Genomic DNA, 15,853 nt, shown 5'->3' with positions numbered 1-15,853 from the left:
GGCGGGGCGGGCCGGCGCGGCGGCCGGCCGCCTCGCCCACGCGGTCTCCACTCCATCTTGAGCGACTGGTGACGGCTCAGCGGCCGGGCCTCCTGCGGCAGGGACGGGGTGGGTCAGTGGTCCCACCCCAGGGCTGTCAGCGGCCGAGCCCCAGGGCTGTCAGCGGCCGAGCCTCAGGTCTGTCAGCGGCCGAGCCTCGGGGCTGTCAGCGGCCGAGCGCCACTCGGTCGCGGATGACGTTCGTGCACGGGCCGTCGGGCGCGGACGCAACGAGCATACTGGCAGCAGCACTGCGTCGTGATCAGGGCAGATAGCACGCGAGCACACAGAAGGGCTGTTGTAGACAAAGACAAAATTCGCAAACTCTTTCCGAAGTTAATCTCGCCGAAGCTCACTCATGTTGGCTCGGTTTTTAGCACTGCGCTGAGTTATCGTATCCTGCCCGCTTGGCCGCCCGTGTTTTGCGCGGCCCTTAACGCGGAACCGTGCGGTCGGTGTAAGGATGCGGGAGCTAGGAGCTCGACTACTTCCGGCATCTTTTGTGAGCAATGTCTACACGTGTTCAGAGCATTTTCTGGATTCACGTGTCTTAACCTTAAATGTCTTTCTCCTCAACCTTGCACAATCCTTTTTGTTCGTAATCGCAAGCCCAGCTTGGAACGTCGAGAGCCACCAATATTACCAACGTTTGCGAAATAGCATTGTGTAGCCAGCACTTCCTAGTATGTCGAAAGTTCGAAAGCTTAACATAAGAACATGGCGTAGGAACGTTTCAAAAAGTGTGGGGGGGGGGGCAATCTCAGGGCGTACTTCAGGAACTTTTTCTGGAAAACAAGCCCGATGACCGCGGGGGAGGAGGGTAGGGATGGCGGTTACCGTTCTTTATTCGACTATGACTGCTATCCTAGATATGCACCTAGAGCTATTTCTCACTGGTGCACACTCTTGCCTATGCGAATCGTCTATGTTATTCGGGAAATAAGGCCATCCAGCCTCCCAAGATTATTCGTCCATTTCAACGTTGTCTTTCTTGGGGAGCCGAAATTCCACGAGTGGGTAGGCATTTTGGGACATTGAGGGGGCGTCTGTCTCCACAGGGTAGATGCCAAACTATGGCCTGAGCATAGGCCGGTGAAAATTTGGAAAGTGAATCGATAGCCGCCTCCGTGGTCTTGGGGAAGGATGCTGGACTCGTAATCCAGCGGCACTGGGTACGAGTCCCAGAGTGGGCGCATTGTTTGACCCGACTGAAACGGAAAGGCCAGCTGGCAACTGGCCAACGAGGGTCAACCCAGACCCGAGGCGGCCGTGTCGCAGCATTGTGCGGCACGTAAAACCCTCCGCATTCCTGTCCGGCGAAAGGGCGGAGGCAAAATTAGCTGTTGAACTGGACGGCACGCTTGGGTGGTGGGTTCGGGGTACACGCAACAAGCTATGCTTAGCAGGTACTCTGAATCCGAAATCACCCATACAAACCATTCGGGATAAATTTTAAAAAAAGAAAGAAAGAAAAAAAAGATAGCTTACAGTGCAACAGATTTTGCATGCGCCTTCATTTCGCTGGCTGCTTTTCAACAAATAAGACTTGTCGCGGCATTTTAGGCGGAAACAAATTCGGAAGCTTAAAACTTCCAAAAACCATGCGACAAAATCAAAAGCAAGAAAATCGAGCCGCAGAATGAAGGCCCTTCTGTTTTATATTCCTTTTCTGAAACCTGCTCCCGTCTGCCGTCGGTGGCCACTGTCCTGTCCCGGCTGTCTCCGAATGACTGACCGCGAATTGATAATATGGCTGCTTTATTTCACATTTCTGGGTCAGCATTGCTACTACTTGGGATGTAAAACATGTGTTGGACTCCTGCAAAAGTATCTTTTTCCGAATTATCTTCCTTTCCACCACACCACCCCAGAAAAATGCCGCCGGTAAGCTGCCTACTTTAGGTATAAATTGGCCCAACGGACATTCAATTGCCAGCCATCCAACGTAGATTATTTTATCAGCTTTTGTGTGTAGGCAGGGGGTAGCCAGAGCCTTGCTGAGAGAAACACAGGGTTGAGAAAACGGCGATCCCCACAAAAATATCCCCGGATATAGTTAGCTTGTTAACAAGGGACACGGTTTTCTTCGTTTCACTGTTATTTTTACGTTGCCACCAGAACAGAAACCAGAAGTTACCGTGAAATCAATTCTGTTTACATTTTTGTCACACGCCCGGGTGGCCGGCTAGATACCCTTCGCTCGGGTGGGTGATCATTTTGAACCCCTCAAGATCTAGGGAACTAAAAGAGCCAGAGACAACAAATTCACAGGGTGTATTGGCCTGCACGTGAACTCACTTAGGTCAGATTTTGAGATTTCTAGGTCATGCCTTTCGGGTTAAATAAGGTCAAACAAGGTCGAAATCCAGGTTGGTATCCAAAGTGCCCCCAGAACCTAGATAACTGTTTCTAAGCAACACGTCATGTCGCGCACGTCACTATATTCGGCGAAGAAAGAAAAAATGTGGCAGTAGTTGCCCTTGTTTTCGTCAGTTAACAACCAGAGCCCCCGTGCGGTGCGACACAAGTGTAATCGTCCGCACCTCAGGACTCGGGCTGTCAACCGACTGGTTGCGGCCGAGTGGCCGGGACTAGCATTTCTGCGTTAGTCATGATGGTCCGGTTTGAAACTTCGGTGCCGGCATCGAGGTGATGCCGGCCCGGACTGACAGACAGGGAAGCGCGTCCAGAGAGGGACGGTTCACGGAGAGGAAAGAACACTGCGCTGTCAGGTTGCACAAAAAGTATATTAGCGATATGGCCCGGTTCGACTACCACACCTGACAGTAGCAAGCATCTGCCTAGTTCCGGCAGTCAATATGCCAATAGCAGCTAAACAATGGCCATACTGTCAACCGTTCTGTGGTAGGCATATCACTAATATCATTGCCTAACATCAACGGAGCAGCGAAGCTATGGGGACGCACACATTTCTCACCCGACGCACAATGCCACACACACAACAACACCCGTTGGCGCCATCTTTTGGTGACCCACACGACTAGGTTTTGACCTCGTGCCGCTACAGTTACATGCCCATTTAAGGTCAGTGACCTTGTTTGACCTTTTAAAAGTCATGGTGACCAAATCATACAAGACTGCTCTGAGTTTTGCATTTGAAGCAGCGAGAAAGATTACGCTAGACAGTATGCTTCTAAAAACAAAATGTTGACCTAGGTCATTTTAGGTCAATGACCTATTCTGACCTCTAAGAAGTCCATGGACGATGTATAATGCGGTTCCTGCTATCAACAAATCCGAAATGAGCACAAAAAGCTACCCCATACAGCAAGCCCTAGAGTAATAAAACAGGTTGGTCTGACCTTTATACCTGACCTTAGGTCAACTTAATTTGCTCATTCAATACTTGTCTTCCCTAAGAAAGCATCTAAGACATGTATGGCTCCGTCTAACACTCCATTGCTGCATCAGACTGAACGATTCCCTTCAAGCTGACTTCGCCAAAACCATCGCCTGATTTTGACCTGCCATAGGTCAGCAAACTTACAAAGTACATCTAAATTGTTGATGCCAAACGATCCGCTATTCAATTGTCTACAGGTATGCAGAACATGGCGCGGCTGCGCCTCGCCGTTCAGAAACCATTCTGGAAAAACCTTCGGGGGACGAGTCAATTTGACCCCCGCCCGAGCGCGTGTTAAGGTCAATGAACTGCAGAAATCAGGCGTTTAACGCCCGCGTGGAATAAATAGCCGCTGTCCTTAATGTGCAATGTTTTTTTTTACAAATTCACTTCGACCTACTCTACTCAGCAATAATGAGACCTCCACCCTACTCAATAATAATGAGGCCCCTTATTTCCTTCCGGGCAAGGGGCCCCTCGAGTTGAACATAAGGGCACATTTCCGGTTCCGGTCAAGAGCTGAAGGTTCACTCCGTCCCATCGCGAAGTGTATTCTGGCTGTCATTCTCGCGACACGGGGCAGGATCTCCTGGTCGATCCGGAGGCCATTGGAAGGATATATCATATCACATTGTTTCCCTCCCTCACACGGGAGGCCTCCTGACCCACGCAGTTGGTTCCGGATCAGCACAGGAACCCCCATTGACGCAAGAACATCCCTAATCGCTAAAGGGGGTCCAATAATTGCCACACAGGCTCCAGTTCCATGTTTTTCTGTTTTCTTCAGAGATATGAGGAATCCCAGAACGTAGATTGTAGATGAAATGGGCCCTAAGCTTGTATTAACATGGCTAATCCATGCTCGTCTTAAAATGTTCAAGATTCGGTCAGAATTGATTACTGATAAAAACTGTGCAATATGGTTTTCAATATACGCGCTCGAAAGTCATAGCAACAACAGGCAGAACGCCCAGCGTTGCAGTCTCCATAGGTCGCGTGGAGTCGGCCTGCGGCTGCGACACTAAGCGATGGCCAATAAGCAAACGAAAAAGATGACGTATATTGAGGAAGATGGCTGGCGGACTACGTAAATGGCCATGCATATTTAAATGTGGTGCAAAAGTAAGCTGAACACAACCATAATCTGAAAAGTGGGGGGGGGGGGGGGGGCGAGCAGTTAACACTGCTGGCTCCCACACCTTGAAAAATGTGGGGGGGAGGGGCGTGGCCCACCTGCCCCCCCCCCCCCTCCTTGTTCCTACGCCCATGCATAAGAACTCTGAACTCATCATGTTGAAAAACCAGGAGCTGAAGCTCTCTATTGCTTACAGAAAAGATAAGCTTGATTTACAATCAGTGAAGTTGCTGACTGGAAGCGCTCGCTTGCTTACATGGCGGTTTACAGTTTAAGGTTGTTAGTTGCTACAGAGAACGCACCTGCAAGTGTGCGTACTCTTCTAGCCGCCGCAGGCGACCGGCAGTTCTCGGCATCCGACATGCCAGCGGGGTGGTGAACATGGCTGTTCGCGTGCCGGTCCAACCCCGAACTCCTCTCTTACAAATCTCAGCCGGGCCACGAGGCACAGAACGCCAAGTTTGGCATGGGTGTGTTTCAAAAGGGTTCCTTCCTCCCACCTACCAACCGGTAACCTCCGGCGCGCGCCCAAAGCCACGGCGCGGCGGCTGCTCGGGGGGAAGGGGGAGGAGGGAGGGCGGCACTCTCGGCCCGGCCACGCTCAGACGCCTCAGGCACTGTCCCGAGTGCAGTGACCGCTTGGGTTCCGGCTCTACCATCCCGTAACGCCGCCACGGCCTCCAAGCCGGACAGCGGTCTGGAGGCCACCTGGCCGTCCCGAGAGCTACCGGTCGTTTCACGCACCACTCAGCCGACGCTCGCTCCGGGCGCATCGCCTGCGAGCATCGACCATCTCTAAGCCTAGCTGTGGCTGCGAGGAAACCGGCTTCCACGGTCGGCACGGAGCGGACCGTTTCAGCTGCAGCCGTGGCAGACGTGGGAACGCTTCCTGGTACCCGGCGCGAGCGCAAAGAAAATGCAGCCAGCCGGAAGATTGAAGGTAGCTGCAAGCAAACAGCCTGTTCACTTCAAAAGCATGCTTGCGAGAGTGACGGCAATTGCATTGCTTTGCCCATATGCTCGCTCCCGCACGCAGGGCGTGTCAGCACGCGCAGATACGGGAGGGGTGTTCTACCTATTAAACGATTCACAGGGCCAAGCGCGACAGATTTTATGCATTAATTATATTTTTGATTTGGGTATTATTAAATCCGTTGTGCAAACGAGCTATACTCCAGATGAACGGACAGTTTGTTTGTAACGACACCTCAGTTTTTAAGTGTAATTTCAACTAATACAAGCCGAGGAGTCATATCTTTTACACTCGTGTGTGATCCCTCTTTTGCTTTGATCAGGCAAGTTACTCAGTGTGGTTTATAAGTAAAATGACTATACTTCGGTACACTTTGCTGTGTCATCCACTGGGTTCATTTCAGTAAAATCGACATTCACGGCGGATAACCTAACTGTGCCAGCGACGAGGACATACGCCGCGTAATAATTGTCATGTTTTTAAAAAAAAGAAGACATGAACAAGCAAAAGAACGGAAAATGCAAAAGGTAGAACGTGATGATGTCATGTGGACAGTGGTTCCTTTTCGATCGGAGGAGGAAAAATGCAAACGGTGAACAATGACCGTGACAAAGTAAACACACGAGCAATGGAATATAAGGGGTACGGTGGCATTTAACCTGTCCGATTGAAAATACTTTGCCATATGGAGAAGAGCGACTATGTTCTTTGAAGTGAACCACTATTTACCGATCTACTTAAATGAAAAAGAAAAAGTCCGCTGTTAGGTGCAGTATACATAACATGACATTATCTATACGTAAAATGCCGACAGTAACATAAGATGTAAGAAACAAATATGTGACATGTAACACATAAATTACATCGTGCAACATCACCGGCAATCAGTCTCCATACGAAGGATTTAAATGCCCAGAGCCGCCCGGTTGCCATCGCGACACCGATTTCAGAACCGGTTCGGCAGTTTTCCGGCCAGCTGACGGGCTCGGCAGCCGTCGGATCGTGCCGCACTGGCGGCGGAGCAGCGCTCGCACGCGTTCCTCTCCTTAAACAGTGCCGGCCCAATTGTCTCCTTTGAAAGAACAGGATCAATCCCATCTCAACACATAATTATATTTTTACTGCTCTTACTGACTGTTTTTTGACTAATTGGCCATTCGACTTTTTGTCCACACCACTGCGCAGACGAAAGCGACGCGGGGGTAAAGCTGTCATTTTTATCATGGCCCCGAACGCTGACAAACAGCTAATCTTGATGATCTAAGTATTCTTGATCTAAGTATTCTTGCCCTCGTCAGTGGCGCTCTCTTACACACAACGCGTGTCGGCCAGTTGTGTCTCCGGCTGTGATCAGTGAGCGGCGATCCTGGAAAAGGCCTGACAGGGTGTGACATGCACTATGTGCGCCTGTATGTGTGCACTATGTACGTCCGTATGTACCACGTATGTCCATCAGTCAGCCTTGAAAGCTTCGATCAGTCTCATGGTTTGAACTCACTAATCTTTTGATCGCTAACCTGAAGCTCCAGTAATTTCTTTAATTCATATCCCTATTTAATTCGTTTTCTTTCCTTAACCAGTAAATCAAAAATAGCTTCTCGCGAACAGCACATACATTGAGTTACCAGGGTAACATGAACTAAGTTTTATGCTTTGTGTTTTGAGGCATTTTGGGAGTGCCTCTTACCCCCCCCCCCTCCCGCCCATCATTTATAATGAGCGGATTAGTATGTTATGGCGGGGAGACAGGGAGACTTCATCTATCCGTTCGGCAAGCCATTCGTCAACCGTCAGGACAGAAAGAACATAGGCGGGCCATCACGCATCCATCCACTTTAAATCACTGGGCCACTCGATTAACAATGTGGACTTTGTTGGCTTATAGAGTGTAGAGCAGAGATGCGGTATACAAGAGGCTCAGAAAGAGAGAAATGTATTGATATGCTGGAAACACCGTACCTTCAACGGTACGATGGCTACGCATTCAAGGTAAGAAACACGTTCCAATGTACGATATATATTTAAGAGGTGTCCTGGGCGGGCCGTCCTGCACCGAATTTAAGTGTGTTCATTACAACTTTTGATTTCGGAAGTAAAAAAATGGTTTGCTGAGAATGATACAGGTTGCAAAAAGAACTGAGATGTCTCGCTGCAGAATGCTAGTGTACACGCACGCACGCACGCACGCACGCACGCACGCACGCACGCACGCACGCACACACACACACACACACACACACACACACACACACACACACACACACACACACACACACACACACACACACACACACACACACACACACACACACACACACGTATATATATATATATATATATATATATATATATATATATAATTCTTATATGTAATATGAAAGCCTTCCATCACATATATATATATATATATATATATATATATATATATATATATATATATATACATACATAATATATGATGGAAGACCTTTAGATACTTAGATACAGTACAAACTTGATGGCCAGGACAGCAGTCGTTATCAGCCATGTCATTTATGTGAAAATAAACATCGCTGTCCACCATTTACGTAGCCTAGGCAACATTCCAATGCGTAAACGAAGCAAGGCCAGTCGGGATGTACCGTCCTATGCGACCCGACCCGCTGCCCATAAGAAAGCCAACAACTGCAGAATCCCAAACGTCGACCCCCACCAGATCGATGAACACTCCCGCCATTCGCGTACGCACGACTGCCGCTGCCGTCAAGTCCAGGTGGGGTCGCCGAAGACGTTCAACTGACTGTGCGGCTGCCGCGTATAGAAACTTGCTGGCAGTCCAGCTTCAAACGCAAGAGGAAATCCAACCTACAGAAGGCGAGATAAAGAAGAGCCGTGCGTGAGTGATAGATGGTCTCTCGATGTAACGTACGCCTGACCTACAATTTTTTATCTATTGCGATGCCAATTACTTCGTTCTCACCCTCTGCTGCTCTGAGGGTGGTTGTCAGAATCGCAAAGACCGTAATGGCTCAATGAGGAGATGAAGTGACACCGGCTCAAAAGACCATTGTCCGCACTGGTGTGACCAGCCGCCCCTGGCCCGGCTTGGGTAAGGAACACGACTGAAAGCACCGCCCCAGTTTTGCGGTTGCGTCTCTGGAAAACCCTCCAAAATAAAGCCCTGGAACTTGGCCATGGGGGCTCACAATCCATTTCATACCTTCCCTAACTTTCAGTACCATGTTACGTTCAATGGCGGCTACAGAAGGTGGCTAGGAATATAATTTTATCCGGGGAATTTTATCGCCTCTTGAAGCCGGGAGTCATACCAAAACAGATCGCATCCTTTACTAAACGAAGGCTCCCTTTTCAGATGATGCATGATGAAGATGTGGATAATATCGGGGTAACAGAGCGGGACTGGGGAGAGATGTTAGTGGCTTGGTCCATCGCATGTTATTGCCCAGCAGGACGCCTTTAGCGAAGTGGGACGGGCGAGGCCACAGCAGAACCATCATGACATAAAAAGGCCTCCAATTCTAATTGTTTCCTAGTTCAAATCACGCTGTAAAGGCTTTGTAAGAACACTACGCTTCTTTCCTGCAGTCGCGACCACCGTCGTCACAACCACCGTGCGCAATCGTACATGACGTTTAATTGAGTTCGTGGGATCATATCTTCATGTTCGAAAGTTTTTTGTCTTAACAGAGAGTTTCGAGCTTTCGTGGGATATATTCCACAAACGTTTTGACCCATTGGTGTGTTGCAATCATTACAGAACACACACGTTGGAAACAGGTTGGCAAATGAGATGTGCAGCTTTAATAGTGGTGAGCAGGGAGTCAATGAGCAGGTGAGCAATGAGATTTCCAACACACGCTCGGTCACTTCTAATCGTTATTCTCAGCTATTCAGAAGCATTTCCAGAAAACTAGCACTGCTGAGCAAACTGTACGCGTCTGGCGTATCAATAAATGACAAGTACAAGAAAGGTGGGATAGTCCCTTTTAAGCTTAAATATATCACGCAGCCTTCAGAGAGTCGCACAAGGTGGCAGATCTGTTGTTTTATTGGGACACTGAGATCTGATGAAGCGTTCAACTACTGGAAGACAACAGTCAAAATGGCGTCAAAATGACTTCAGTGAAATAAATCTGTTGCACATCCTGACAACAAACCACACTTAAAACAGCTGGGTCAGAACGCGGAAAATCTACAACCCATTCTTGTCAATGAGTCCTATCAATTCTGTCGTCAATTTCCATCGCGGGAATACGGATACATGGTGTGCGGGAGAGCCTGGGGAATAGTCGGTCAGGGAGAAAGAAACTAAAGGTGCGCGTGTGATTGATTTTGATATCGGTGGAGATTGGGCTCCGACCCTGTCTGCGGTTTTGACCAGGAATAAATGTTACGCCAGCATCATCTGACGCAACTAGAGGAAGGAATGTTTGGCGTGAACGTCACCGGACGGAGGTACGCAACTCAACGGTGGGGAGCTCGCGGCGAGCGGGTCCCTCCCTAACTTAATTAATTGAAACTTGGTTGATATATAATCCTACGCACCTCGTTTCAATCTGAAGGGGCTCTGGGCCGCCTGAATGTGTTTAGACTGTGCATGCCATGCCACTTTGTGTGCAGAAGCATTGCCAGACGTGCTAACCTCGCGCGAATGGCAAAGAACGGGCCAAAATGTTATTGCTATCCTTGCTTATAGGCAATATCACAAACGGCGCGGCGATGGCGGTGGCAATCATACCGTGGAATATGAATAGAGGTAAGGGGAAGACGTGGATAATGACAAAGCTGTTGTGAGGTATTTATTCCGTGCTGTTGAATGACATATGCATCATGTTGTTTTTGCTGTCCTTAAAAGAATAAGTCTTTCAGGGTAACAAACACAAAATAAAAGCCTGTACTTTATTTTTGAATGCACGTCGAGAAACTGTGGCGATTACGACGCATTCAAACAGAGTTTGTGTCCGTGTACGGTGTCATAAGCTGAGGAGGCTTCCATCGACTTGAAATACAAACATTTCCGTATCTGTCAATGCAACACCATCAATTGACGTATGCAATTTTAGAAGACTTACCCTATAGTTTACTCACTGACGTACAAGGGCGAAGTCCCTGGTGCATTTTGGTGATCGATCATTTTAAATTGTTCTCCCTTCCTTCTTATTTGTAGCCAAAAACGGCACCACAGCGTTTAAGATGTTCTTTAGTATAGTAGAAACTACACAGTTCAGGTACTTCGCTCACTGCTGTCGGAGTAACGTCACTGGTATTAGCCAAACAATGCTGTGCATCGGATGACACGGACATACATTTTATGCACACTTAAAGTGTACGTCAAAACCTGGGGAGAAATGGCAAAATACAGACTGTAATGGACCTGTACCTGCCGTTAAATGCCGGGTCAGCACTGTATCACAGCGGGCTTCTGCGAGCTGAATAGGTCTGGCCAGAATGGGCCAAGCCGCGGGCTGGAACTTCTTTAAAATGTTGCGTCTCTAGTGTGAACCACGTGGCTAGCACGTTGCCCTACCAATTCGCTCGGCATGCTTCATTGTTGTCATTCAACAACTCTGCTGCAAAGTTTGCGATGCATCTCACGGGGGGGGGGGGGGGTACCAAAAGAGCACATGGAACGCGACCATGGCCCACGTCTCACGCGCCAGATCGTCTCACGATCGCGCCAGATCGTCTCACGATCGCGCCAGATCGTCTCACGATCGCGCCAGATCGTCTCACGATCGCGCCAGATCGTCTCACGATCGCGCCAGATCGTCTCACGCGCCAGATCGTCTCACGATCGCGCCAGATCGTCTCACGCGCCACGTCTCACTCACACAAAATACTGAAATTACGGCAACAAGACACAACACAACAAATCTCAACATACTGGAAGAACTAGTCATTCACGACGACATCCCCGTAGTTAACAGACAAATGAATCAAGCTTATGAATTATCTCTTTGGAGTAACAATGCGAGCAAACAACACAGATAATGAAAATGCTATCAACAACTCAACCTGGAATAGGTCATAGTGGTATGTGGCAGCGCGATTTGCTATGCTGAGTGTTATAAGGTCACAGCGTGTGATGTTAATGCCAAATTATGTGTGGCTGGTGCACCCTCTTTTTGTGTCAAGCCTTGGTGAAAGTGAGAACTTTTCAACGAGAAGTACGTTGTTGTTGAAATGCCCGTGGTTTATGTCCTCATTTAAAAGTCAATTGTTGACATCAAACGAAGTATATGAAACGCTGAATAAATGAGAATGCGTGTGAAGACGACACATGCCTCTTAGCGCACCACTTTTTAACCTAACTGACGATGTCAACAATAAATGTTGAGGGTTGAGCACGAACAAGCGTCAAAAACTACCCTTAAATGCACCCCAAACGGGGTTTTTTCCCGGACATGACCCACTGTCCTCTCAGAGTTCAGGGGAGCGGAAACGGGGTACTAATCGCCTTTCCAACATATCTCGGCAGTTGTTCCGCGAAAAGGAATTTGTGATTGTCTTTGCAGGGGCCATGATTCTGCCGCCATTTTTATCTGCGCCACGGCCGTGAGGGAAACGGCATCCCTGCTCACTCCCCATAACCCAACTTTTTGGGCGCATGGTACACTTGTCATTTGTCTTGGCATTGTCTCCGTCAATGCACTCACCTGCGTCGGCCCCCCCCCCCCCCTTCGGTCCGGAGCATTGACAGATCAGGATCATCTCTGAAGCAGTCTGAAAGGAAGCATTGATGCAACTGCACGTGTGGCAGCACGAAACCATCGTAGTCAATTCGACTCGACAAACCAATTCGAGGGGCTAACGTGTTAGGCACACGCCAGTAACCGCATGGCAAATGTCGATGGCAAATGTGCATCAAATGTCGGCCCACTGGCGGGCATCCCGCTCGAGCGCCCAAACATATCCCGAATAGGGATCGGTGTGTGGCACTCAGCACCACAAACGCCCAGATGTAATGCAGTTTTCCTCCACCACTATCCACGCCCTTCAATATCACAGCCCTGAAATGACTAATCCTGGTGGATAGGGCTCTAATCCAAACAAAACCAATCCCATTACGATATAATCGAACTGATTGATAACAGCATAGTATCTACCACTTGCGGGCACTTGCTTTGTGTATTGCGGAGCACCAGCCCCGTTCCGAGGATAAACTCGTTCCATTATAGAGATGAGCGCTTAAGAAAAGGGAGAAGAAAACGATGTTTCAATGGCATCGTCATGTCAAACTGACACGTAACCTGTCAAGAGTCTTTGGTACTCGTTTAAAGGTGTTTACAGTACCCTAAGCAGCGCGCAGGGAGTTGTTTAAGTCGACCCTGCATCAGAGGGTTTTGGGGGCATAATCTTTGCTCAGTGCAGAGTCAAAAGGATGGCACAACCTCATGTTCAGAAGCAACGCCACAGGGATCAAAACTGACAAAATGCTCCTTAACAATGCTGCTTTAAGGCTCATTGTGAGACCTTAAAAGCGTTTGGTCTCCGCAACAGTCAATACAAAAACCATGCAGCCACACTTGTTCGCAACAACCTAAAGCCGTCTGCAAAGTCTCAACCGTAGCGCATGCCACATGGGATTCAAGCACCATCTCGTGGCTTATTCATTACAACAACGTTTCGGTCTGGATCGGTCAGCGTTTTCAAAAGATAAAACGCAGGTGCGGCACTGTTTCAGGTGTTTGGGATTTGTTGGACTTTTAAAAACCGTGCGGGAAAGTTCTTCTTCAAGTTTCCGGAGACCACTAGATATATTTTCAGTAATCCCCAGTCCAAATTCCTTGGAACTCGGGGCTGCAACATAACACCTTCGCTTCATGTTGGGCCAGGCACATGGCCGCTTATGGCTATCACGAGACCTAAGACGCCAGGCGTGGATGCCTGGAAGAGCTGCCAACGTACCGAGTACGAGCTCAGTAATATTACGAGATGTCGAGGAGTTCGGCCGTAGAAAGCTCCCACAAGGCAGCATCCATGAGCTGCACATCCCGAAAAATTGCTGGGCACCTGATCACTACCGTGGCTGGTGATGTCATCTCGTTTCCAAGGACCAACGCTCGTTGTTTGGCTCGCTGAGAACCGCCAACTGGCGAAGTTGGAGAGAGTCCGACTGGCATATCCGTAGCATAGCTCTGGTTGACGTAGTCATGGTTCTTCTGCGCTGTTTGGCAAAATACGGAGGTAAACATACTTTCTGCTGATTTGAGATTGATTCCTCGTTTGATGCGGGTATGGCAACAGTGTATGCCTTAAGGCAATGTCATTGCATAGCCATCCATGTAAAACATACATTTTTTCAAATGAAGGATGTCAGCTGATGTCCAGTGGACTGTCGATGAAAGATACAGTAAAATTGAACAGCTACGAAAGACATAAAAACCATGCACACATTTCTATGCCTTGTTATCTTTTTTCCCTGCAACACCAAACATTTGGTACTAGAGAAGTAGGTGGTTCAGCAAAAACAAACTTTTTGCCAACCACATCATGCCTAGCCCGGACATACCCACTTCCTAAGATGTCCTCAGCCGAAATTCCGAACCTGTTTCCCACCAAGCCGTTCCATTGTCTTCTGAACGTTTTCGTTTCTTTTTGCAACCCCAATGAGACTACACAGTGGTGTAACATGCCCAACAAGACTTCATAACGTGTAATCTCCTCTTAACCCTGTCCAAAGACTACCAGAACATTTATGTTACTGCAAAGGCATTCCTTGACTTGTGAGATATCTTTTAACGTCATGTCGCCTTCCATTCAATGACCTTATTGCATGTTTCTGGTCCAAATCGGGTTGCGTAATTTCAACCCTGTGCGGATGTTAAAGATGGCGTGTGACACCCCTACATGGTCTGCACTGGATCATCGCGTTTCTTTGATTCTTGTCTTTAAGTGACTCAAACTCCATAATGGTGACTATAAGTAAACCTCCTTAGACAATACATCGATACAATCCAGCCCAATGATGCTCCAAAATGTTGCCCGACTGTAATTGCCAAGCGTAGCCTAATTTTAGTTACCCAAGTCACACCTACCTCTGCAACACGTTGTGCTTTTGAACCATGTGTTTTGTAATTTGGCTGCAAGATAAGAACGGGCATATCGAAATATCGCTCCGATCGCGCCATTTTATAGCGGGGTTCCTGCTTGCTACTGTCTGAATCTAAAAGACTGGGCCTAAATTTGCTGAAGTACAGAGTCAAGGTTTGACATGGTAATCACGGAAGGAACAGTAACCATAACTACCATTGTATATATCACAATGCGCCAAAAACAATCAATGTCGCACCGTTGCAGCTCGCTCAATGCCAGTTGAACTTCAACACTGACGCAGAGAAACCCGCGAAGAATAAACGTCTGTCCTGTTTTTCCGTTTTAATATATATACCATGATACTTATGGTTAATGCGCCCTCCATGAAGACTAGAACTATCAATACGATTTCTCAACTGTTTTTCCAGAGATTGGCAACAATTGTGATCCCGCAACACTTATTTTCAGCTCAAAGTCAAAGGGAGGACAATGGACGTCTTAACAATAGAAATATTTTGTTTAGCTGACCCCCGTACAACTAATGATTTCATTAATGGTGATCCATATTTGCAGGCACCACAACATGTGCTGCCACGTTTGAAAGTTCCACTCCTTCCACTTGGACGCTGTGCTTAAGTCAAATTTTATAGAATTATAGCGTAAAGAATCATCGGCGATGGAATACAAGATTTAAGGGTCAGAGGGAGTCAAGACAATTCACGTATATTTTACGTTATGAAGAAAGAATGCTGCGTGTTTTGTTCTTCAGTGTCCGAAAAGTTACTGGGAGAAGGTGAGTCACGGACGGCCGAGTTTTTCACGCCAGTTGATTCCTTGATTTTATGTGAGTCTGCAGCGCACATGTCGCATGTGACGCCCCCTCCCTCCCCCACAACTGGTTCTTTGTTTCTTCGGTGACGAGGCTGGCGGGCAGGCTTTAGCATGTGCGCTTCGGAGCTGATTTCGAGAGATTGCCGACGTCGCTAAAGTAAGGTAGGCTCTGATCGGGCAGTCTATCTCTTACTGTCCTGGTAGTAAGGTGCGACGAGTGACCGCGGGTCAGCTAACCGCGTTTTCCGGGAACTAAAAAATCCCCACCATGGATGGATTAATGATTTGAGCGCGAAAGCCAGTGACTGTTTGCACACGACTTACACTCCTAACTCTATATAAATAGCTATTTCCTCTTCCGTCAGGATATGTTAGTCTCGTGTCGCTGAGATGCAAGATCAGAACGAAATTTCCACCTGTTTTTCCGAGTTGTTTTCGCAAGTTGAAACTTTGCCATTTCCACTTAAAGGGAATG

At 48.1% G+C, this 15,853-nt stretch overlaps 1 protein-coding gene across 1 annotated transcript in view; it reads right to left on the bottom strand.

Annotated features, from left to right (window-relative positions):
• LOC119105428 (uncharacterized) overlaps positions 1 to 15,853 on the bottom strand; it is a 44,370-nt gene that overhangs the window by 20,874 nt on the left and 7,643 nt on the right. Inside the window, exon 2 of the mRNA XM_037228892.1 lies at positions 41 to 92. Coding sequence (XP_037084787.1) covers positions 41 to 92 — 52 coding nt within the window. The remainder of the gene's footprint in view (positions 1 to 40; positions 93 to 15,853) is intronic.

Source organism: Pollicipes pollicipes, unplaced genomic scaffold (assembly GCF_011947565.3).
Source record: "Pollicipes pollicipes isolate AB1234 unplaced genomic scaffold, Ppol_2.1 Scaffold_6138;HRSCAF=7277_pilon_pilon_pilon, whole genome shotgun sequence".
NCBI classification, from domain to species: Eukaryota; Metazoa; Arthropoda; class Thecostraca; order Pollicipedomorpha; family Pollicipedidae; genus Pollicipes; species Pollicipes pollicipes.
This window is presented reverse-complemented; position numbering and strand designations above follow the sequence as displayed.